At 47.6% G+C, this 24,116-nt stretch overlaps 1 protein-coding gene across 1 annotated transcript in view; it reads left to right on the plus strand.

Annotated features, from left to right (window-relative positions):
* GRIN2A (glutamate ionotropic receptor NMDA type subunit 2A) overlaps positions 1-24,116 on the plus strand; it is a 405,170-nt gene that overhangs the window by 332,961 nt on the left and 48,093 nt on the right. Inside the window, exon 11 of the mRNA XM_070065018.1 lies at positions 5,792-5,952. Coding sequence (XP_069921119.1) covers positions 5,792-5,952 — 161 coding nt within the window. The remainder of the gene's footprint in view (positions 1-5,791; positions 5,953-24,116) is intronic.

A 24,116-nucleotide genomic window follows, 5' to 3' on the forward strand; every position in this document is an offset into this window, starting at 1 on the left:
ATAGAATTCTCTGGCACGTGGGAGGAGCTCAGTCCATACCTGTTGGCCACAAGGAGAAGTCCATCCATGCTGGGCCCCAGGCTCAGCCCACGTGGATCTCCTAGGAGCTCTTTTCCCACCTGTGCATCCATTTAGCTGATCAAGGCTGAGCCCAGGGACCTTCAGGACTGTTACCTCTGGGCACTGGGATGGTGAATTCTGGGAAGTGGTTTTCCTAATCCTTGTAGTCCCCTGTAACCAATGGGTGATCTGTGTGAGTGCACAAATGTTCAGCTGCTCCCTTGCTTCTAAGCAGGATGGGTTACTCCCCAGACATCCCCATGGAATCAGGCCGAGCCCAAGATGTGGCTTTAATGAGATCCTGGGTGGTTGTCTCTAATTTCCCCCTCCCACTCACTTGGTGGTGACTCCTAGAACCCTGCACTAATAAATTGTGGTCAAGCCAATCTTCGGCTCAGGGTTGGCTTCTGGCAGCCCCCCACCCAACCACATGACCTTGGCGAGGCTACAGGCAAAGCATTACCATGTAGAGTCCAAAAGGGGGGGCTTTCCGATCCCTCTCTGCCATGAACTAGCTATGGTTTGCAGCCTCCCTGTGCTTACCTTGCCCTCTCTGTAAATCTCAGAAACACAGTTGTAGTGAGGAGGAAAGGAAACTGTGTGTGAATGTGTCTGGTCGCTTTGAATCCTCTACAGACAAGAAACACTGTTACGTGACTGTCACATTATGGGATCAAAAATGCAATTCCTAGAAGAAGTGATTAGAAATATGGTAGAAGCAGCAGGGAGCCGTGGCCTGGATGAGCGGGCTTTGCAAGAAAGTACTGGGCAGCGCATTTTGCCTTTTGTTACTATTTTCAAAGGCAAAGGGGGAAAAAGTCCTTTGCTTTGTAGTTTTGGGTCTAAATATGATCACTTTTTGGAAGACTAATTAAAACCACTAATAATTTGACTGACCTTCTCTGACTTGGAAATACCAGATCCTCCTGAGACACACTTCAGTTTCCATTTTCAGAGCGTTAGAGGCAAGCTGATAGCTGTTTTAATTAAATGCTTGATACAATTAGATAAACAGCAAAATTCTTGGAGTAAATAAGCTAAATGCTCCCGGAGGATTAATAGCAGATACACCCGGAAAGTTTGCAAAATAAAAATATATATTGAATCAATTTATTTTAATGCCATACACAGTGGTTGGTTTTGGTGTTGTGTTTTAATCAGGAATACCTGTGTAACAACTCGGGTTTGCAATCCTTTTAAGCCATCAATGCTGGCTGTGAAGGAAGTGTATTTGGAGCCCGTGGTGTGCTCATATGAGCTTGGGCTTACGTTGTAAGTCAATGAGTTCAGGGGTCAGAGCTACCCTAGGGATTACTGAAGGGAGGCTGGAGTGCTGGTGGGAAGCTCCTCCAGAAGGTTGGCAATCACTCTGGTAGGGAAAACCCATCTCTGTGAAGCAGGTTGATGCACTGATAAGAGTAACACTGTGCTTGGGACCAGGCAGACCTGGGTTCAGATCCTAACCTTGCCATATCGTGGATGTGTGCCTTCGATATGTCCGTAAACCCAAGGCTTCATTTCCTAGTAAAGGGAGGGTACTGATCCATTGCTGGCAAGGTTGCTAAGAGGTTTAGAAGTCATCCTCACACTGTGCCTGGCACACAGCGGATAATCCTGATAAAAGTTGTCCCCACCAGCCCTCCCTCTTCCCACCTCCCTCCCCCATTCTTCTCTCCTACTTGTTTATATTTTAATTTTTGATTGACACATAATATTTGTAAGTCTTTCTGAGACACAGTGTGATGCTTTGACGTGTGTGCCTGCATTTGTTGGAGGCATTTCTCTCCCCTCAAATGTTTACTAGTCTTTATGGTGAGGACATCAAATCCTCTCTTATATTTTATTATCTTCTAAAAATATTTATTTATCTATGCACATATTATTTATTTATTTAAGAGAGAGAGAGAGGGAGATCTTCATCTGCTGGTTCAGTCCCCGAATGCCTGCAACAGCTAAGGCTGATACAGGCCAAATCCAGGAGCCTGGAACTCCATCTGGGTCTCCCATATGGGTGACAGGAACCCAGCTGCTTGAACCACCACCTGCTGCCTCCCAGGGTGGGTATTGGCAGGAAGCTGGAATCAAAAGTGGAACCGGAACTCAAAGCCAGGCAGTCTGATGTGGGATGCAGCTATCCCAAGCAGTGTGTTACCTGCCCTGCCCAGCACTTGTCCGTCTCTTCTTCCTTGAGGTCTACAACAGTTAAATTCACTTTGCTGAACCACAGAACAGCAGAACTTATTCCTCTTAACTATAACATTCAGCTGTTAAAAAATAAAAAAGTATGAAATCCTGGCATTAGCAGCAACATGGAAGGACATGAAAGCCCTTATGCTACATGTAGTGAGTCAAGCAGACAGAGGCACAGTGCATGGCCTCACTCCCAGATGGATTCTGGAGAAGCTGATCTCGTGGGAGCTGAGGATGGGAGAGTGCTTAGTGGAGGTTAGGGGAGGCTGGCTTCCTTCTTGTCAGCTCCCTCTCCTCCTGCTTCTTGTCATCGTCATCACTGCCTGACCCACGCTGTTCCTCACTTCCGGGGCCAGACAGGTTCTTGGCACTGAGATGCTCTTTAACGACACCCAGTGGAGGGCATTCAGGAGCCTTCCGTGGTGGCCGAGCCCGAGGGTGGACCAGCCAGGCATGGTGGCCTCTGAGCTGATCCCATCTCTACTGGAGGCCATACCTGCACTCCCAGAGGGCTGCCCTAGGATCAGGGCTCTGGGCACCAGATGTCTCTTGTTACCGGACACAGGAGGCAGATAGAGATCTTTAGGAGTGACACTGGGCTCAGAAGAAGAGCAAAGGAATGTCTTGGTGATTTGCTGCATTTTTCCTGCAAAAAGTCCAGGTCCCAGCCCTGCGCCTCTACCTTCTGCATCATAAATGGTCACCATGTCTTATGCACTTGGATGCCTCTAGACTTGTCCCCATGTTGAATGGACAGGACTTACCTCCTCCAACCTGGAGGGAGACTGGCTCCATCATTTGGCCAGAGCTGCCCTGGGTGTTGGTGGACAGTGTTCACCCAGCGTGAGAGAGGATGCCAGGTGTTATTTCATGCACTTTATGACTAATGATCCGATTTACAGACACTGAGGTCCAGAGTTTACATGGCTTCCCCCAATGCAGCAGCACCTGAGTGGGAGATGAACCGTGACCCTGGCCTCTCTGAGCCCGGAGCTGGGTGAAGCCAGGCGCAAGAACAGCAAGGGGCAGAATTGAGAGAGGCCCCCACACTGTGGTTAGATTGCTGTGTTGTGGTGAGTGGAGCCCCTGCACTGCTTCTTCCTTGCCGTGTGGCTTCCTTTCTGTCCGTACAGGGAACTATCTGGGAGAGCATGGCCCCAGCAGGCGCCCCTGTGGGGAACACGGAGGGTGCCATCAGTGTAGACCGTGGGGCTCGGAGGAGCTGTCCCGGCCCCTGATTCTTTTACACTGTAGGTGATGACAGCTTAGGGAGCCACGGACATCATTAAGAGTGAGACCCTAAAAATAGAACATGGTGGCTAATACGGAGCATGTCACATGTAGACAGAGTGCTGGGAAGCCCCACGCGTGTGCATGGGGCGGCAGTGGAAAGCATGTTGCCAGTCATGCTTTTCAAAGTTTGGCCATCTTTAGTCTGGTGGGAAAGGTTCTGGCGTGGATTGGCTGTGGGGGCCGGAGAAGTGTGGGCACCCTCCCAGGGGCTGAATCTGCACAAACCAGAGGAACTAAAGACAGCGATTCTTCAAAGCTGTGCGGCAGATGGGGAGGGGAGTGCAAGGCGTTTCGTCCAACAGGCCATCTCTGGGGGGCTGCAGAGATGGTTAACTGCTGCTCCAACCGTGAGGTTCATGATCCAGGTGTTACCAGGGCTCCCCCAGAGCAGGCGGCTGCCCCGCCTGGGAGCCTGGGCTTGTGCCCCTCCAACCCCTCTACTGGTGATGAGTGACAATGTTGCGGCTTGTAGAGGAGCTGCCAAGAGCATTTTGCTGTTCGTTCGTTCTCTCTCTCTCTCTCTCTCTCTCTCTCTCTCTCCACACACACACACACACACACATGCATCTGACTCAGAGAGCAGCACAGTGACATGTGGTCCATGGGCAGCCACTTCTCTCAAATCCAGTATGGCTGCGTCTTATGCAACTGCAAGCCTAATTGAGGGGAAATGATCTTTTCAGCTGGAAGTTTAAATTAGCAGTGAAATGAAGTGTGAGCATGGAAACACACACACACACACGCACACACGCACACATCGTGTTTCTGGGTGGTCTCTCCGGCGGTTCCTGGCTCCGAGGAAGACACGTTGCTCTGGAGGTCAGAGACACCTCTGGCTCCAGGCCTGGCCTGACCCTGACTCCCACATGTTTGTCCTGTCGGGGTCTCAGTGAGGAGGGCGTCACTGGCCATGGTTTCTGAGAGGGAGGGACAGAAGCCCTCGGCCTGAGCTCAGGTCCACGTGGGTTACACTGCAGACTACTGCTTGCTAGTGGTGCAACCTCTCTCAGTCCCGGGTTTCTCGTCAGAAAGGTGGAACTTCTAAGATGAGTTAACCTGGAAGTGTGTGTGCTGAGGATCAAACACACCAGCACTTGTCGAGTTCAATGCATAGTGCTGGTCCCAACCAAGTCCTCCAAAAGGGTCCGTCAACTGCATTACTTTTGAGTTCCAGTAGGAAAACGAGGCTCAGGTTACTTCGTGGGCCACAATGACAATAAAAATAAAAAGCAGCCATAGTTTTGAGTGTTTCCTCTGCCTCAGGCATGGTTATTTGACAAATGCTACATGTTTAGCTCTTCACAGGGACCTGACACAGGAAGCGCTGCTATGGTCCCCACTCTGTAGGTGGACAATAGGTGGAGGCAGCGTGAATTAAAGGGAGATCCCCAGGGCCCCGACGGCTTGAAATGATAGAACCTGATTTGCCAACCAGCAAACGTGAGCGCCCACTTGCAGCCACTGCTGTGGCCTGCCTCTAGCTTTGCCGTATTTCTGAGAGTTGTATCCAGTTCCTGTGACTTCTGTCCTGGCTGAGTCACTGCAGCATCAAAGCCGGGAGTAGACAGCGTCTTCCAGCCAACAGGGGCAGACTCAGGGAGCGTGGACCGTGTGTCTCTGTGGGAGCCACGTGGGACGTGGACAGCCCCGGGAAGATAATGGCTGGTGGGAAGGGCCCTCAGTTCCACAGACATTCATGGAGCCTGCCCTGTGCCAGGATTATGCCAGGGCTATGGTAGACAGTCAGCGAATGCCACCTTCATGAGTGAATGGAGGAGTAGGTGCAGGGTGAACGGAGGGCAGCTCGAAATTGTTTCCTGGGTGAGATGAAGGTTGGTACGAGTGGAGTTCAGAGAAGAGGGTTGGTGGAGACTCACAGGAGATGGGTAAAGGAATAGGAGTCGCTAGACCTTTCCGTCCAGGTCAGCCAGCATTTCCTGAGCACTGTGCACACTGCACGGTGACAGTCTGTAGAATGGTACAAAGGTGATGGATCCAGCAAATCTACTGGGCACCCCGCAGGGCCGTGTGCCAGGAACTGGGGGACAGCACCCAAGACAGATGCAGTTTCCACCATTCTGGAGCCTCCGGCCAGTAGAGCACGGCATTAAGTGGAAAGAAGGGGCAAAAGTCTTTGTTTTCTTCTAACCTGTGCTGATACATGCATGTGTATAATCCTGACACCAGACTGTATGTTGCTAACTTCTTCCTCCTCTTCCTCTGCCATCCCCTTCTTTTCTGCCTCCAGTTTCAGAGACCTCATGACTATTCCCCACCTTTCCGATTTGGAACAGTGCCCAATGGAAGTACGGAGAGAAACATTCGGAATAACTACCCCTACATGCACCAGTACATGACCAAGTTTAATCAGAAGGGCGTGGAGGATGCCTTGGTCAGCCTGAAGACGGGGTAAGGATGCATCACTCTCTCGCTCTCTCTGCAGGCCTGCCAGGCGATACAGCTTGCAGAAATGGGACGCTGTGTGCCTTGTGCTTATCTGGGCACGCCGTTGTGTTTTCTGGAGAGCGGCTGCCATCCAGATGGACCCCAGTGGAGCGCGGCTTTTGTTTATCTGATGAGCATCACAGGCATCCTTCTGAGTTGCGTTGAGGAAAAGCACACCCACTGCACTTTGAGATACAGCAAACCGGAGGAGTTACTAAAGCAGATAAAGAAGTTGATCCAACTCCATGGGATATTTTAACCAACTCGGGAAGCTCTAAGAAGGTTGCAAGTTTAAAGCAGTGAAAACAAAGACTTTTAGCATGAGTATTTTGGGCGAGTGTAGCGTGCTGATAACAGCTTTGTGTGAAAATTTATGTGAGAATACCTCATAAAGTTCATGGACAAGGAATTAAAAGATAAGTTTACTTTTATGCAAAACTTTTGAAATCCTTGTACAGTTTTTTCATAGTATTCACTTTTCATTTCTTGAAGACGCCACGTAGGTGTGAATTTTGAAATGATTTTATTCCCAAATAAACTTATCTTTTGACTCCATGTTCCACAAACTTTTTGAAATATCCTCATGGATAACATCGATGGAAGAGAAAGGAAACATGGAAGAGAAAGGCAGTAAGAATTTGAATGGCCTCTCTAAAGACACAGCCGGCATTCTCATCTCGCTGTGGGCAGTCTGGAGTGTGTGCAGCACACACAAAGGCTGAAGGTGTGAAGAGAAGCTGGTGCAGGGGTTAGGATTTAGACTGTGCTGAGAATGCCCTTGGCCAGACATCCCCCACTCGTTATTTTCCCTATGACCTTGGGCAGTTATGTGATCACTGCACGCCTCATGCATACATTAGCAATCGCAGTAGGATCTGGTGAGGATTGAGAAAGGAACTCTGATGGGAAGCCTTTTGCATGGCGCCTGGCATGTACACAGTGTCTAATTGGCAGCGTTGTTGTTTGTTGTAAAGGCTAAAATCTATTCCTTAGACTCTCCAGAAAGTCAAGGATGCATGAAATGCATCTTGTTTTTTTTTTTTTAATTTTTTATTTATTTTCTCTCCCAAAGAAACCTTTTATTTAAGGAATACAGACTTCATGCATTTCATAAATACAACTTTAGGATACAGTGATTCTTCCTACCATACCCCTTCTCCTCCTCCCTCTCCCATTCTCCACTAAGATCCATTTTCAATTAGCTTTATATACAGAAGACCAACTCTATACTAAGTAAAGAGTTTAACAATTGGCAAGGTAAAAACAAAAACGAAACAAAACAAAAAAACAGTTTCTCAACAGTCAGGGCTATTCAAAGTCATTGCATCTTGAAGTTAATTTCAATTCTTTTTTTTATAAACTTAATTTTAATGAAGCACCAAGAAATATACATCTTTTGGGAGCACTTAGACATAGTTATAATACAACTCTTTGAGGACAGTGATCCTGTGTGGGTACACAGTGACTCTTCTTTTTTAATTTAACAATTAACACTCTCATGTGTGATCACCCGAGGCTCTTGATGTGAGCTGCCTAGGCTGTGGAAGCCTTGGGAATCCACAGACTCTGTCAGTATTGAGACAGAGCCGTAAGCAAAGTGGAAGTTCTCGCCTCCTTTCAGAGGAAGGCACCTCCTTCTTTGATGACCAGTGAAGTGCATTTTGGAAGGGGTCCCATCGAGAGCAATGTTATTTTGAATGAAGGAACGTTTTGATCATCCAGCAGGTTCACCTGCCTGGAACATCTCCGTCTCCAGGAGTTCCTGAGGCTGAGACATGACTGTAAGCGTGTTCTCCTGGGGGTTTAACGGGGAGCCCTTGGCTTGGCTGCTGTGCAGGCCCATGGGGAAGGCTTTGTGTCTGTGGTGCCTGAAGACCCTCAAGGCCCCAGGAATTTTGGCTGCCAGCAATGTTGAGTTTCTGAAGTCTATCTTTGGTTTCTCTTGGATAGCTCCACAGAGCTGGGAGAGCGTGTATTTGGAAGTTGAGCCCATGACATTTCCAAAACTCATTCATTCACTGGTCATAGTATTTTTAGACTTCTTAAGTGTTAGAAATGCAGGAAGTGTACAGATATTAAATGCGCTGCTTGGTGGCTTTGTACAAACTGACCATGCGTGTTATCCATCCCCAGCAGGCCCCACCCTAGTCCAGTCTCCATACCCCAGGCATCCTCAAGCTGAAAGCCAGATTCTTTTTGCCTGCATTTGAGCACATAAATCACATCACTCAGTTTGTTTCCTTGTTTGTTTGTTGTCTTTGACTCAAAGAACTACAGGTTGTTGACTACAGTTGCAATTCTCTCATTCTCATTGCCGTGTAGAGTTTTATTTTTGTGTTATACCATGAATTCATCCGTCCCTTCTAATCTTGATGAGCATTTGAATAAGTCCTATTTTGGCGACAATGAATAACGCTTCTAAAGGGCAAATCTGCACATGTCGTTTATCGCACAAGCGAGTGACTTTCTCTTGGTACCCACGTAATGCTGAAATTGCCAAGCCATAGGATGTGTGTGTATCTAATAGAGACCAGAAAAGACAGATTTTTGATAGCTTTTGAACTTAGCCATGGTATGCGATTTTGTTTGCTTGTTTGTTTCTACCGTAGTCCTTTAACCAACATGTACCAGTATAGCATTGCTGTGGACGGACAACAGACCACAAGCACAAAAGTGGATGGCAGTGGCTGCAAACAGTGGCTGGTGGTTGACTGGCTCTGTCTCTGTCCATGTATAACTCAGAGCACAACATGAGTGAATGGGTTGTTTTCTTTTCTCTCAATTTCTTTTTGTATACATGCATATAAAATGTAACATAGGGTTAGAGGAATGGAAACTGTCCTTGGTTATAAATTACATAAATTGTTTTCAGAAAGCCATATAATAATTATCACATCCATCTTAGCTAAGTCAGGCAGATGGTGATTTCACTGTACACTCAATCTCCCGTGTGGGGGACGCTTTGCAGTTAACTTTAAATCCAGAAAAAAGAACTAAAGTGGAATGAGTTGTTGTTGTTTTTAAAGAAATAATTCAACTCTTCCTTGTGTTCCTGGAGATTCAGTTTCAATACAGTTAATACTGGGAGGACCCACATGCACATTTAACAATCTTCTCATTTAATTATTTAAATAAATTAAAATTTTAACAGGTAATGCAATTATATGATTCAGAAATCAAAAAGCACATAAACAGATGAACAGTGGTACCTAGTAGCCCCCGGAGTAACCACATTTATTCTGAATGTCCTTTCAGATGTTTCTATATTTACACATAAAGATCATAATTATTTTTTACCGACCTATTATCTTTCATTATATAAATTTATCATGCTGTATTTAATCAGTTCCCTATTAAAGGCCACACAAGGTTGTTTCTGATATTTTGCTATGGTCAACAATAGTGCCATGATTATCCTTTGATATATCACATAAAATCAGAATAAACTTCTTGAAATAATGAGTCAAAGACAACATGTAATTGTAAATTTCACATATCTTGACAATTTTACCTCCAAGGGAAATTCATCCTTAGTCTATGGCCTACAGAGGTCCTTCAGTTTGTGGGAAAACTGAATTAAAAGATTAGTTTATCTTGGTGCAGAAACCATTTTAAACCCCTGTATAATTTTTTCATGATACTTTCTGTATTTTTCAGAACACATTTTCCATAGACTAGTGTGTCTTTCCCCATAGTTTTGCCAACACGGTGTGCAAGCATTAATCTCCTAAAATTTTGCTAAGATTATAGATAGAAAAATGTGCTGAGCTGTGTTTCAGTTTGCACTTACTGTAATAGTAGTAAACTTTAATCAGGTTTTCATGTGTAATGAAGAGCCAGCTGCCATTTCTTTGTTGAAATTTTGATTAATTTTTCTATGGCTTTGTTGGTCTTTCTCCTACTGATTTCCATATTAGATGGAAGAGCCCATTATTTATCGTATGATTATAAATGTTTTCCCCAGGTTTTTGTGTTTTGAGCTTGCTGATATTTTTACATGCAAAAGTTTATCTTTTGTAGATAAATATGTCTATATTTTTATGATTTCTGGACTTTGATAATTCAAAAGCCTTTGTCTATTTTGGGACAAATCAGTGGGGAAACAGAAGTTGATGGGTAAGCACTGACGGAGATCAGGTTTTCTGGGAGTGGATCTGTTGTGACTTTGGGGCTGTCCTGAACCAGAGCCGGATGAGCTGTCAGTGAGCCCAAGCATCTAGATCATCTAGATCGATGCTTCCCAGGGTGTGGCCCAAGTCTGATTGGTAGCAGTATTCATAAAAATGTGGATTCCTGAGCCCCAGAGACAGGCGAATCAGAATCCCCATGGGGAGGACTCGAGATCTCGGTGCTTTGGCGGCTGCTGCTGGTGACGCTGGTGTGCACCACTCTGATTCTGCAGCGTGTGTTCTGGAAGAGGGCCTGAGGCCGAAATGAATGGAGATGAGTTTAGATGAACAAATGCGCAGTCGTCAGAAGCTACTGTTTCAGCAACCAGATATAAATCAAACGAGGTTCCAAGAAGCTTAATAGGTGCAGACACGGTGGGGTGGTTTGTGTTTCCTGTTTTAATTGATTCTCATGGACAGTGATGTGGACAAGGTTCAGTTTGCTCAGGAGCATCAAGCTTGAGCCCTCGGGGCCCTGCAGCCCCCTATGTGTGTCCATTCCCAGCCCAACAGTGTTGGGATATAGGTCTTTGGGCTTTTGTAACACTGAGTAGATGGAGAGAAAGACTGAAAGAGAGGGTTGTCTTTCTTTTCTTGTGATAAATACACACGTTATAAAGTTTGCCATCTTAATTGTTTTAAAGTATACTTTCAATTGTGTTAAATATACGTATAATGGTATGTAAGCATCACCACCATCCATCCCCAAACCTTGTCATCTTGTCAAACTGAAGCTCTGTACTTGTTAAGCAAAATCTCCCCTCCACATTCCTCCAGTCCCTGGAAACCACCATTCTACTTTTTTCTCCATATTTTTTAAAAGTTGTTTGAAAGAAAGAGAGAGAGGGAAACAGAGAAAGGGAGAGGGAGGTGGAGAGGGAGCGAGAGGGAGGGATGGAGGGTGTAGCGGGGAGAGAGAGAGATCTTCCATCTGTTGGTTCACTCCCCGAATGCCTGCAGCAGCCAGCGTTAGGCAGGCAAAAGCCTAGAGCCAGGAACTCCATCCAGGTCTCCCTCATGAGTGGCAGAACCCAGGTGCATGGGCATTGACTCCTGCCTTCCAGGTGCAATACCAGGAAGCTACATTACAGCAGAGGCAGGACTGGGTCCCAGGCTCTGATATGGAATGCAGGCATTCCGAGTGATAAACATCACCCTTGTACCACAATGCCCACCCCTCTGTCTCTTCGTTTTTGACTACTATAAGTTCTGTATGTGAAGGGCTTCAGAGAGTCCGTGGAAAATGGAATTAAAAGAAAATGTGTTTCCCATGAACTTTCTGAAGCTCCCTCATATCATTGGAACCACATAGCTCCACTTCTTTGTGGAACCATCTTTTTGTGTCTAGCTGATTTCACTTAACACAGTGTGCCCATGGTCCATCCGTGGTATAACACAGGCCAGAATTTTCTTTCTTTCGATTCATCTGTCAGTGGACACTTGTGTTGTTCAAATATTTCTTTGAAACCCTCTCTTCAAGTTGTTTTTGTTTTTGATGGAGACACAAAGTAGAATTACTGGATTATACAGTGATTCTGGTTTGAGTCTGTGGAAGAGTCTCTGTACTGTTTTCACAGCTGCCGTGTGACTCCACATTCCCACTAAGAGTGCACTGGTTCCCAGCTTCTTCATGTTCTTGCCGACACCTGCTGTCTTCTGTTTTATTTGTAGCAGCCGTCCTACGGGGGTGAGATGCTCTCTCATCGTAGCACTGGTTTTCATTTCTCTAACGATTAGTGTTGATGAGCGTTTTTCGTGTGCTTCATGGCCATCCATATATTTCATTTGAAAACTGTTCAGCTCTTTGGCTCATTTTTAAATTTGGTTATTGGTTTTTATCATTACTGTTTTAAGAGTTCAATATGTATTCTGGATATTAACCCCTTACCAGATACATGATTGGTAAAAACCGTCTTCTCTTCTATGGGCTGCCTTTCAGCCAGTATGTTGACAGGGTCTTTTTAAAAAAGATTTATTTTAGGGCCCAGCACTGCGGCAAAGCAGGTAAAGCCGCCATCTGCAGTGCCCCTCCCATGTGGGCTCCAGCTCCTCTTCCAATCCAGCTCTCTACTAATGCACCTGGGAAAGCAGAGAGGCCTGCACCCATGTTTGAGATCAGGAATATGCTCCTGGCTCCAAGCTCTGGCCATTGCTGCCATTTGGGGAGTGAACCAGCAGATGGAAGATATCTCTCTGTCTCTCTTCTATTTTCAAAAAAGATATATTGTATTCATTTGAAAGGCAGAGTTACAGAAAAAGAGGGCCAGGCCAAAACCAGGAGCCTGGAACTCTGTCCAGGTCTTCCATGTAGGTGGTAGGGGCCCAAGTATTTGGTCCATCATCCATTGGTTTCCCAGGCTCATTAGCAGGGAGCTGGATCAAAAGCAGAGTAGCTGGGACTTGAACAGGTGCTTGGATGTGGAATGTTGGCGTCCCAGGCAATGGCTTAACCCACTCTACACAATGCCTTCCCTGATAGAGTGTTTTGAAACACATTTTAGGAACATTCTAGGGAGAGTTGTCTTTTGATCAGCGATCTTTTAGCCGCAAAGCTCAGATTATCCTCGATACTTTCAAATGTTTATAAAAATAAAAGGACGAGAGTGGTCACATCTCCCTACAAGTGTCATGATTGTCTTTATGGAAACTTGAGTATTAAATTCTCACTCAAAAGGACAGATTCTCGAAGCATGCAAGGTTCAGGAATGCACATTTTTATTAGCACCCCTAGTGGTTCCAATATAGGTAGTCCATGGGCCTTGAAAAGTTAGTGGAATATTGAGAGGTGGGGTTCTGTGTGGAGTAGACAGGATGAGGACGGTGTAGAAAGCACGTGCTTTGGGGTGTGGGCACGTGGCGTTGGAAGTGCTTTGGGGACAACACTATCTTACTGATGCACCATCTCTGCCACTTTTGAGACCTTACAGTATGGGAGCACAGCCCTGGGTGCTGCCTCTGTGTAATCTCATTTAATCCTCGCTGCAGTCCTGGAGCTGGGCACCATTACTGCCCCCTGTGCGAAGTGTACCAGGAGCTCAACAATGTTAACTAACCATCCAACAGGATACTCAGCTCAGTAACTGCATTAGAAGATGATTATGTGTAGGAGTTAGGTTTTCCTCCTGACTTGGAAATGCCAGATAGGCAATTGGGTTCATGGCGTTAGAACTTCAGTTAGAGACAGAAGTTATATAAGGGTACTTCAGAAAGTTTGTGGAAATTTTGATGAAAATATAAATTTATTTTGGGTCAAAGCATTTTGATATCCATTGATTAAGGAGTCTTCTAAAAGTTCATGGAAATTGCATGTTATGAAAAATGCATGGATTTCAAAAGTTTTGCACTAAAATAAGTTCATCTTTTTTTTAAAGATTTATTTTATCTATTTGAAAGAGTTACAGAGAGAGTTAGAGATAGAGAGAGAGGTCTTCCATCTGCTGGTTCACTCCCCAGATGGCCCCAATAGCCAGAGCTGTGCTGATCCGAAGCCAGGAGCCAGGAGTTTCTTCTGGGTCTCCCACGTGGGTACAGGGGTCCAAGGACTTGGGCCATCTTCCACTGCTTTCCCAGGCCACAGAAGAGAGCTGGATTGGAAGAGGAGCAGCCGGGACTAGAACCGGCGCCCATACGGAATGCCGACACTGCAGGCCAGGGCGTTAACCCACCGCGCCATAGCGCTGGCTCCAGTTCATCTTCTAATACCATGTCCAGGATCTTTTTGAAGTGCCTTCCTATATACTGTGAAGGACAAATAGCAAGTTAATTGATGCTCCCAGAGTTGGTAAAACCACAGCATCCCCCTCTTCTCCCCAGAAGAACAGATCCCGGGATATCGGAATCACCAGGGCTGAGGCAGAGCAGGGAATAAACTCTGCAGAACAAGTTCTTCAAGGATGCCACGTTGCAGTTGATTTCTCAACAGTGTTGCAGTGGAGGAGCAACAGTGCCATCGGAGCAGGTTTTATTGGCTGTGTTCTGCTAGTCGGTCAGAACAACACACGGTGGTTCATTTCCAGCTGCGGAGTTTGAAAGCAGGCATATAAACTGGGGTGCAGCCGGCTGTCCTAAATGGGATAGTGCTGCCTCCAGACAAGTCCTCCCTACAGTAACCTGGTTTCTGAGAGCCTCCCCCTCGCTGCCAATAAAGCCCACAAATAATTGCCACCACCGTATCATAGAGTTAGGGATTTTGTTCTTAATAAGAAGTCCAAGAAGTACAGACATCTTTTGCGTGTTGTGCTTGGAACTGCTTCCTGTTAAATTCCATTAAAACGATATTAAAGGGGCCGGTGCCACGGCTCACTAGGCTAATCCTCCACCTTGCGGCACTGGCACACGGGGTTCTAGTCCCGGTCGGGGCACCAGATTCTGTCCTGGTTGCCCCTCTTCCAGGCCAGCTCTCTGCTGTGGCCCGGGAGTGCAGTGGAGGATGCCCAAGTACTTGGGCCCTGCACCCCATGGGAGACCAGGAGAAGCACCTGGCTCCTGCCATCGGATCAGCGCGGTGTGCCGGCTGCAGCGCGCCAGCCGTGGCGGCCATTGGAGGGTGAACCAACGGCAAAGGAAGACCTTTCTCTCTGCCTCTCTCTCTCTTACTGTCCACTCTGCCTGTTAAAAAAAAATGGATATTAAAGGATTTTCAAGGACATCAGTAAAGAAAAATGTGGGAGTTGAATAGAGACTGATCAAGCCTCTGTAAACTCACAGAGAGGGGGAGAGGGAGGAAAGCCCTGCCTCAGGATGCTAGCAGAGGCACTGCCAGGTGTCTGTGTGATGGCGTTGACGTCATTCTGTATTTAATGAATTTTCAGGAGCACAAGCACCACTATTACTAATCAGAAAAAAAGTGCTTCTGAACATAATTCTTGCTGTCTCCCTGTGTTTCTGGCTTAGTCGCTGACCTGTATGTGCCGGTTATGCAAGTCGGTTCACTGTGTCTTTGGTTTCCTCCGCTAAACCTGGAAGGCTTGGTCGGGTGGTTTCTACGTGTAGTAAGTAGGTGATATCTCACCCAAACTGGAGGAATATTCATTGATTTAGCTTTCAGCATGCTGTGATGAGCATTGACAGGCCCTCCAAGATGTAGTTACTTCTAAGTCATTGACGCTGTAATCGAGGCCAGCTATTCGAGAGCCTCCCAGACTTCTGTACCATGGACAGCGCTGCTGGTCGGGTACTTTGTTTCGTTTTGTAGTGTTAAGGCAGACTTTTATCTAATGGGCAACACGATTCTTGTAGCCACTCATATTTTTCATTTTGTTTGGGGTACTGTGTAATTCGGAGTTTAATTTATCACCCTTCTTTGGCAGCTTGAGGGGTTTATGGCCTGAAAATCTGTTTACTAGGGCCCTAGCTACTATTCCACATCTGAATTCACTTAACTTGCATTGTTTTTATCCATATGTTTAAACCTTATTTTGTATCAGCTATGTGAATTGCTTGGGGCGGGGGGTGGGGGTGGTGGTTGCTGACTATGGTCTTCCTAGCCGGCACATAACATGGGCCGGGAGAGCACCTAAGTGCCTTCTGGGTAGTGCTCGTAACAGCCCCAGGAGACTGTGCCCCACCAACATGGTTTCCAGCCACAGAGGAGGAGCAAGCGCTGGAAGGTTAATCAGGGTGTCCAGCTTCTATCCTTCTCCCATGCCCATGCTTTGTGTCACAACTTAATACAATAAATCTGATCATTCATTAATTAGGCACAATTAATTAGGCTGTTTCTAATTGCCCATTATGTGTTATGCAAATCTCGGTACTAATTTTGTTCACGCCTTAATTTTAAAATGTCTCTGTGTTTTCTCTGAAAGCCTTCACACTGGTTAAAGAGCGTGCAGTATTCCTCCCTCCCTAGATGAGGGAAGGTCCTTAGTGCATGGCGGTGGTTGGGGTGGAGGGCGGGGGATGTACAAGGGGGCTTCAGGAAAAAGCTCATGGAAATGTGCAATTGCAGGATAGAGCACGTTTTCCATGAGCTTTGTGAGACCTCCCTGCAGGTGAAGAGGTGATCGGAACTCAGCACCTTCAGGTTGCTTGACTGTCGTGGTTCCCTAGTGCTGTTGCAACACAGCCCGAATTTATCCATGGGGCCAGAAGTCTGGAATCGAGCCCTCAGCCGGGCCTGCGCCTTGCTCTGGGGGACGATCCCTTCCGGCCACTCCCAGCCTCTGGCGGTGCCAGGTGTGCGTGGCTTACGGAAGCCTCACCCCCAGTTTCTGCCTGTCTCCCTGTGACGTCTTCCGCCCTGTGCGTCTCCTCTCCTTGTAAGAGCAGTCGTTTGGTTTAGGGCCCACGCGACACCCAGGGTGATTTCATCTTAAGGGCCTTCCTTACATCTTCAGAGACCCACTTGCCAAATAAGATCACAGCCCGAGGTTCCAGGCAGGCTTGAATTGAGGGTTACAGTGTTGGACAGCTAAGGTGTGCCCTGCCCAACCCTGCCCTCAGACTGGTGTCCAAGGTCAGCACTGCCAGGGAAGGCTGCCCCCTGGCGTCTGGACAGCTGCAGGGGGGGCCCACGCTGCTCAGTGTGCGTGCTGCAGGAAGGGGCTGCATTCCTTAGGCATGCACAGGGCACAATGTGGGTTCTCACACATGAGCCCCACCACCAGGTGATGTTTGTGTGTGTTTGCTGATTTCCGGTGCCTCCTCTATTCCCTCCCGGTTGTGGTGGTTTAGGCAGCCCTCAGTGCATGCCAGGAGGTGCCCCGAGCGCGTTACCTATGACTCCTCATGAAATGCTCACAGCCGCTCTGGGAGGTTGGTGTGCTCGACCCCTGCATTGCACAGACAGGGAAACTGTCATCCAGAGAGGTTAAGTCGTCTGCCCAGGCGCGGTGCAGGGGGGCTTCAGAGCTGGGACTGGACCTGGCTCTAGGTTGTATGTTGTTAACTATCATGCTTCATTGCTTCCTGTTACCAAAACATATTGTCATCGTAAAAGATAAGGAACAGGCATTTGGCACAGTGGTTAAGCCACTGATGAGTAAGCCTGCATCCCATATCAGAGTGCTTGGGTTCGAGTCCTGGCTCCACTGTCCACTCCAGCTTCCTGCTAATGTGCACCCTGGTAACTAGCAGGTGATGATTCAAGAACGGGGTTCATGCCATCCTTTTCTTAAATTATTTATTTCTTTTAAAGGCAGAGTTTGCAGAGAGAGAGAGACAGAGAGACCAAGATGGAGAGAGATCTTCCATCGCACACCATCCTTGTGAGAAACCCAGCTTGAGGTTTGGGCTCCTGGGTTTGGCCTGACTCGACCTTGGCTGTTGCAGGCTTTTGAAAAGTGAACCAGCATATGGGAGATCTCTCTCTCTCTCTGCTTCTGTCTGTATGTCTCTTTCTCATTATGTCTCTCTGCCTTTCAAATGAAATAAAGAAATCTTTACAAATTTGAAAAGTACAAATCAATGAGCACCCCCATGGCCACATCCTTGTGCGATCAGCACTGTTACCTGTTTGATGTCTATTCCGTTTCTTCTGGATCTTTGTTCTAGGCATTTGTGTGTATGAGAGGTCTTTAAAAAGCCCTGCACCCCATAGGAGACCAGGAGAAGCACCTGGCTCCTGGCTTCGGATCAGCGCGGTGCGCTGGTCACAGCAAGCCAGCCGCAGTGGCCACTGGAGGGTGAACCAACAGTAAAGGAAGACCTTTCTCTCTGTATCTGTCTCTCTCACTGTCCACTCTGCCTGTCAAAAAAAAAGTTCATGAGTAATGTGTATTACAAAACCTACACATAGTTTTTAACATAGTTTTAACATCTTTTAATCCAATTTTCTCACAAATAATAATAAAATGTAATTACTTGGGAAGCTAACAAGTTATGTGCAGGAAACCGAGGCCTGGATTTCCATGTTTTGAAGAGCTCTCCCTATTGGCAGGTGTCCCTTGGGCCTTCATTCTCCTGCACTGCCCGGAAGAAGTCCATGGCATGCACGCACGCACGCACGCACACATCATAGTTTACTCAAGCAAGCACGTCTCCCTGGATGTTGGGTGTGGGGTGGGCTGTTGGCCGTACAACCCTGTGCAAAGTCTTCTGCCAGCATTTCTGCAGGAGTGAGGGAAGTAGGGCAATTGGGTCGGGGCGTGCACATTTCCTCGCCAACTTAGTTTTCCGTAGTCAGCCGGTTGACTTGCTTATTTATCGATTTCCTACATGGCCTCGTGGTGCTGAGCACGGGCCTTGGAGTGAGCAGTACCTTGTTCACCTCCTGGCTGCATCCCAGCGATGTGGCCATTAGCACTTCAGCAACCTCTCTGGGCCTGTTTTCCACATCTGCAGAATCCTATCTCCCGAGATTCCTTTGCGAATTAAATACAGTGACTGTGGAGAGAAGCCAGCGCTGTGTGTGGTACATGGCAGGGGTCTGACAAATACTGATTCTTTTCTCATTTTATCTTTCACTTTCATGTCTTCTGGCCCTTGAACGTCCCGTTTAGTCCTGGCACATGGCAATTTTCACAGCATCGTTGTCTCTGTGATGTGGGGAGAGCAGTAGGATGTAGGTTTCTTAAAAAAAATTTATTTGAGAGGCAGAGAAAGAGAGGTAAAATGAACGAAATTCCATCAGTTGGCTTATTCTCCAAGTGCCCAAAGTGGCTGAGGCTGGGCCAGGCTGCAGCTGTGAGCTGGGAACTCAGTTGGAGTCTTCCATGTGGGTGGCGGGAACCCAGCTCCTTAAACTAGCCCTGCTGCTTTGCAGGGTCTGCATTAGCAGGGAGTTGGTGATAGGAGGAGTCATAGCCAGGGTCCCAACCCAAACTCCATATGGGCTGCAGGTGCCCTAACTGGCAATTTACCCAGCAAGCTCAACGCCCACTCCTGATGTGGTTTGTAAGAGCTAAACATCCCGGATTCAAATTCCCTCCCTTGCTAGCATCCAGCTCGGGGGACCTTGGGCAAACTAATTGACCACTTGGGCTCTCAGCTTCCTGTTTATAAAATGATTTTTATGGTTTCTCCACTTCAGAGTGTGTTATAAAAGTTAAATGAGATATACGAGCAGAGACCAGTGTCTGACGCACAGTAATCATTCGAGACTGAATAAAGCATTTTTTTGTAAAAATCCCGTGCACCACAGAATTTGCAGCAGAATAGTTAACTCTGATCTCAACCCTTGAAAAGTGTGATCTAAGGAGCTCCATAAAAGATTAACATTGAAGAAGGAGCCAGCACTTCTCCTGTGTCAGGACTTGAGTTGCGGTGTGAAGAAAGAACAGTGTTAGCAGAGTGCTGTATAATTCACCAGGCAAATTCATAGCTGTTCCTTCACCCCACCGGGACATAGCACCTGAGAGACAGTTCCCCCGACCTCACAGCACACCCAAGGACCTGCATTTGGGGAGCCCCTGCAGAAGGCACTGTGCTTGGGCGAACCCTGCACTGCTCTGCCATAGCTGAGTCTGTGGGACACCCTGGGAAGAGATTCCCGACCCTCAGTTTCCTGGTCTGAAAAATGAGTTGGTTGAGTTGCATAATCTCCCATCTCCTTGTACACAGTCTGGGTGCGTGTTCAACTTCACAGAAACAAAGCAGAGATTTGCTGTTTTGTTGAAATCCTCTTGTTTTTCCAAGTGCAGCAGTCAGTAGGCTAAGTGTGTGCACCTGTCTCCTGTGCTTACTTATTTTCATCTTTCCTCTCCCTCTCTCTCTCGTTTGCTCACTCGCTCGCTCACTCCAGCTCCCCACCTTGCCGTACCCCTCTTCCTCTCTCTCACAGAGAGACAGAGGGAGAGGGGAAGTGGGCAGGGGAGAGACAGCACTATCATCTGCTGGCTCACTCCCCAGATGCCCACTACAGCTCGGGCTTAGGCCCAGGGTAAAGCTGAGAGCCAGGAACTTCATCTGGGTCTCCCATGTAGGTGGCAGGGACCCAAGGACTTGAGCCAGCAGCTGCTGCTTCCCCAAGTGCACATCGGCAGGAGGCTGGAGTCGGGAGTGGAGCTGGGAATTGAACGTGGGAGCTCCCTGTGGGTCGTGGGCTGACATCTTAGCCACCAGGCTGGACACTCACTACACCTGCTGTGGCCCCCTTTTCTGTTCTCTCCCTCTGTGTGCCCTGCTCTGACTCTTCTGCCCTCTCTGTCCCTTTCCCCCGCTTTCCTCTTCCCCTCTCCTGTCCTGTTTGATGTGATGCCTGCCCTCATCTCTATATCTTCCTCTTGCTTTCTTTCCTTTCTCATATCTCCCCCCCCTTCTGTGTCCTACAAAATTGCTTGGGATTTTTTTTAGTTTTTCAATTCAAAAAATAGATATTAACTATCACACTTTTTAAATCCAGCTCATGGTGATATTACTGGTAAAAATAATCAATGAAAATTAAACTGGCGAACAGCTAAAAGCACATAGGGTAAAACTTGTTATTGACTAAAAATCCATAGACAAGCTCCAGTCTTGGCCAATTTTGGATCTCTGCACAGTTTTGATCCAGGAGAATTGGACTTGATGAAAATAATAAACACAAAAGAGAATTCAAAATCGCGGAAGTTATAAATTGGCAAAAATTAGTTGTGGTCCAAATGCTGATTGACAAATCTAATCTTTATACAGAATTTGAATACAAAAGAACTGGCTCTAGTAAACATAGTTTCCAAAAATATGTGAGCAATTTATGTTGTGCAAGGCATCGACCTATGGATTAAATTCATGGCTTTTGCACAGGAAATTGCCTCCTTAATTGAAATTCATTAGAATTCATATAATCCTGATTTTAAAGTTTATTTTTTAAGATTTTATTTTTTGAAAAGCAGAGTGACAGAGATATTGGGAGAGCCAGAAAGACACACACACACACACACACACACACACATACACAGAGATCTTCCATCTATTGGTTCACTCCCCAAAAGGCCACAACAACTGGGGCTGGGCCAGGCAGAAGCCAGGAGCCTGGAACTCCATCCTGACCTCCCACCTTGGGGGACAGAGTCCCTAGTACTTGGGGCATTGCTTACTGCTTTCCCAGGAGTGTTAGCAGGAAGTTGGATTGGAACCAGAGCAGCTGGGACTCAAACCAGCACCAGGATATTGGATGTTGGCCTAGCAGATGGCAGCTTGACCCACTGAGCCACAATGCCCGCCCCTGGTTTTAAAGTTTATCTTCCCAAATTCAGAGTGAAAACGTGACGTTCAGCCACCTTCCTGAAGCTGGTCTTAGCCCACTCTGTGCTGATGGTGGGTTTCGTCCCATTGCTGGTTGAGTGTGTCTTTCCCAAGCAGACACTTTCGAAGGTTGCTGTGCCTCAGTGGTGCACTTCTGGGGTCCTGAGCACTCTGCCCCCACAGCAGCCCTGTGTCTGGGTGCCTGACAGTGGCCCCACTGCTTCTCTGCACGGTGACATGGTGGCTTCCAAAGGATCCCCTGGATTTACCAGGATCTGCTTCCACGAAACATCCTCACTCCTGTGCCCCCAGCAGCCAGCCCATCATTTCCCCATCTTACAGTTGAGAAAACTGGAGCTGAGAGCAGTCCCAAGACCGGGCCTCATTTCTAGAGCAAGGGGGATGCACCCAGGGTCCCACTGTGGCCCATTCGTGGTGATTGGCTTCTTGTACTGATGCACTTCTCCTCCTGGTGAGGCTCTGACATGACCTAAAAACAGAGATTGAATGATCATCAAAGAGCTGTTTTATTTCAGTAACACTTGAAACTAGGCCTCAGAAACACAGACACACACAACCCACTCACTCTCTCTCTTTCTCTCTCTCTCACACACACACACACTCACATGTGCACACACACACGTGCATGTACACACGCTCTTGCACACACACTCATGTATACATGCTCTTGCACACACTCATGCACACACACACTCTCACACACATGCACACTCTTACACACATGCTCTCACACACTCACATGCACACACGCTCTTGCACACACACACACTCTTGCACACTCTGCTTCCCTATTAAGACACCCCAGAACTAGTCGGTGTCTTGTTAAATGCTCCTTGAATGCTAATGGCTGAATAATTAACTTTAACTACATAATTAGCCTTTAAATGTGCAGAGACACCTCCCCCCACTCCCCCAAGAGAGCATCTGAAAACACGCATAAGGGGATGATGAGCTAAAACCGGAAACTTTTGATTAGGAAATGTCAAGCAGCCTGACAGTACAAGTCCCCATCGCAGAAGGAGCCAGACCTCGGGCTGGACCATGGTCTCGCCTTGTGTAGGGAGAAGCATATTTGCCAACCAGTAGTCCCAGGGCTAGGAGTCGACTGTCAGGGTCATCGTGCAGGTACAAGAGAGACCAAGCAGCTGTAGTAACAGGGTCAGATCTACGCACTTGAGAAAGCTGTGGCCGCTCCAAGAGCTGTCCAGCACTGGAGCAGGAAAATGCCGGGGTTAAGTAGCGTGGGGCACGTGTGTGTGTGATCCTTACTTTGCTACTTTGTAAATTTGCAGGGATGAGGACCCACGTCCCCCTCTCATTCATAGTCACTGTCATTACTAATCGTCTGCATGCCTCGAGGACTGCTGGTAACAGAGAGAGCGGCAGCATCCAACAGCCCCCAAGATGCCTGGTGGGGGTGGGCAGAGGTGTATGTCACGCCGTTGGCATAACAGGGCATGGGATGGGGCTCCAGTTCTGTCCTCACTCTCGTGTTGAGGTGGCACTTTCTCTGACACAGATGTTGGAGAAGAGGGCTTGCTCCCCTGCAGGGAGTGCAGGGTGAGAGGTGTTGGCCCCGGTGTTCCTGGCAGGGGCTGTGCCCCCATCACAGGCAGACCCTCAGCTGTGGGCCTCCTCCTGCCCAGTGGGAGAAGCGCTGAGCTGGGAAGACAGAAGGAAGATGGTTTGCCTCTTAAAGGCAGAGGGAGACACTGAGCAGAGGTGAACTGGGACCTTGGCATAGGCTCCAGGTCTCGGGTGACTGTTCAGTTCCGTAGCACTAGTCCAGCCCTAGCCTTCGGTTTCCGCTGTTGCAAACCCAATGCTGCCAGGTACCAGCAACTACAGCTCAAACTCCCCAAATGTTTTTGGTCCATATGGGGCCTCAGCTTCAGGTGGCCTGTTTTTTTTTTTTAACCCTTGACCTTCAACAAGAAATGACAGCCATCTGTGCCCAGGTGGCTCCTGAAAAGAGAAGGTAGGATTCTCTACGGAGGTCACTCCAGATCCTTACTCGGCTGTGGGTGGGTTGGGAAAAGCCAGCCGAAGTGAGTCACCACCAAATCTCTTTACACTCTAGCGGCTCTGGTCTCGACCCCTTTATTCGTAACGTTTGGTTTGATTTATAGCTCTAATCTCCAGCCTGAATTTCCGGAGTAATAGAGCTACCTCCATTTTTCCCTCCACGCTGATGGATAATATGGTTATAGTGATTGTGTGTGCAGCCTTCCTGCGGGTCCAATGCAGCCTTTGACACTTCACAGTAACTGTGGCGTCCGCTTACGCTCTCAGTGCCTCTGTGCTGGGAAGAGCCCATCACGGCACAGCTAGATTGAATGACATGAGAGGATGCATATAAACCGATCAGGCTGGGGTTTGTCGCAGAAAATGTGTGAGCCTCCTTTGCTGTCCTCTCTGAATTCAGTTGAATGCATCTGTGTGTGCTGTGCACTTGTGTGCCAGCCACACACACACACACACACACACACGCACACACTTGGCCACTATAATCCCAGTTTATTCCCAGCAGCCCTCCCAGGGCAGATACTGTCATGTCCACGTGACAGAGAGAGAACCGAGGCCCAGAATCAGGTACTTTGCCCCGAGTCCCTGGTCACAAAGCTCACTCCCTAGTGCACCCATGATTTAACATCTTTTTTCTTTTAAGCAACAGAAACAATTTTTTTATTCAATAGAAAACAGATCAAAAGTAGACCTGCTTGGGTGAGAAGAACGAGAAGAGGCCTGCTGCCCTCGCCTTGGCCTTGCTGGGCACAGGATGCCTGGGGTTGTGCTGTCTGTGACAGCAGCCCTCAGCTCTGTGCCATCCTTTAC

This window comes from Oryctolagus cuniculus, chromosome 19 (assembly GCF_964237555.1).
Source record: "Oryctolagus cuniculus chromosome 19, mOryCun1.1, whole genome shotgun sequence".
NCBI classification, from domain to species: domain Eukaryota; kingdom Metazoa; phylum Chordata; class Mammalia; order Lagomorpha; family Leporidae; genus Oryctolagus; species Oryctolagus cuniculus.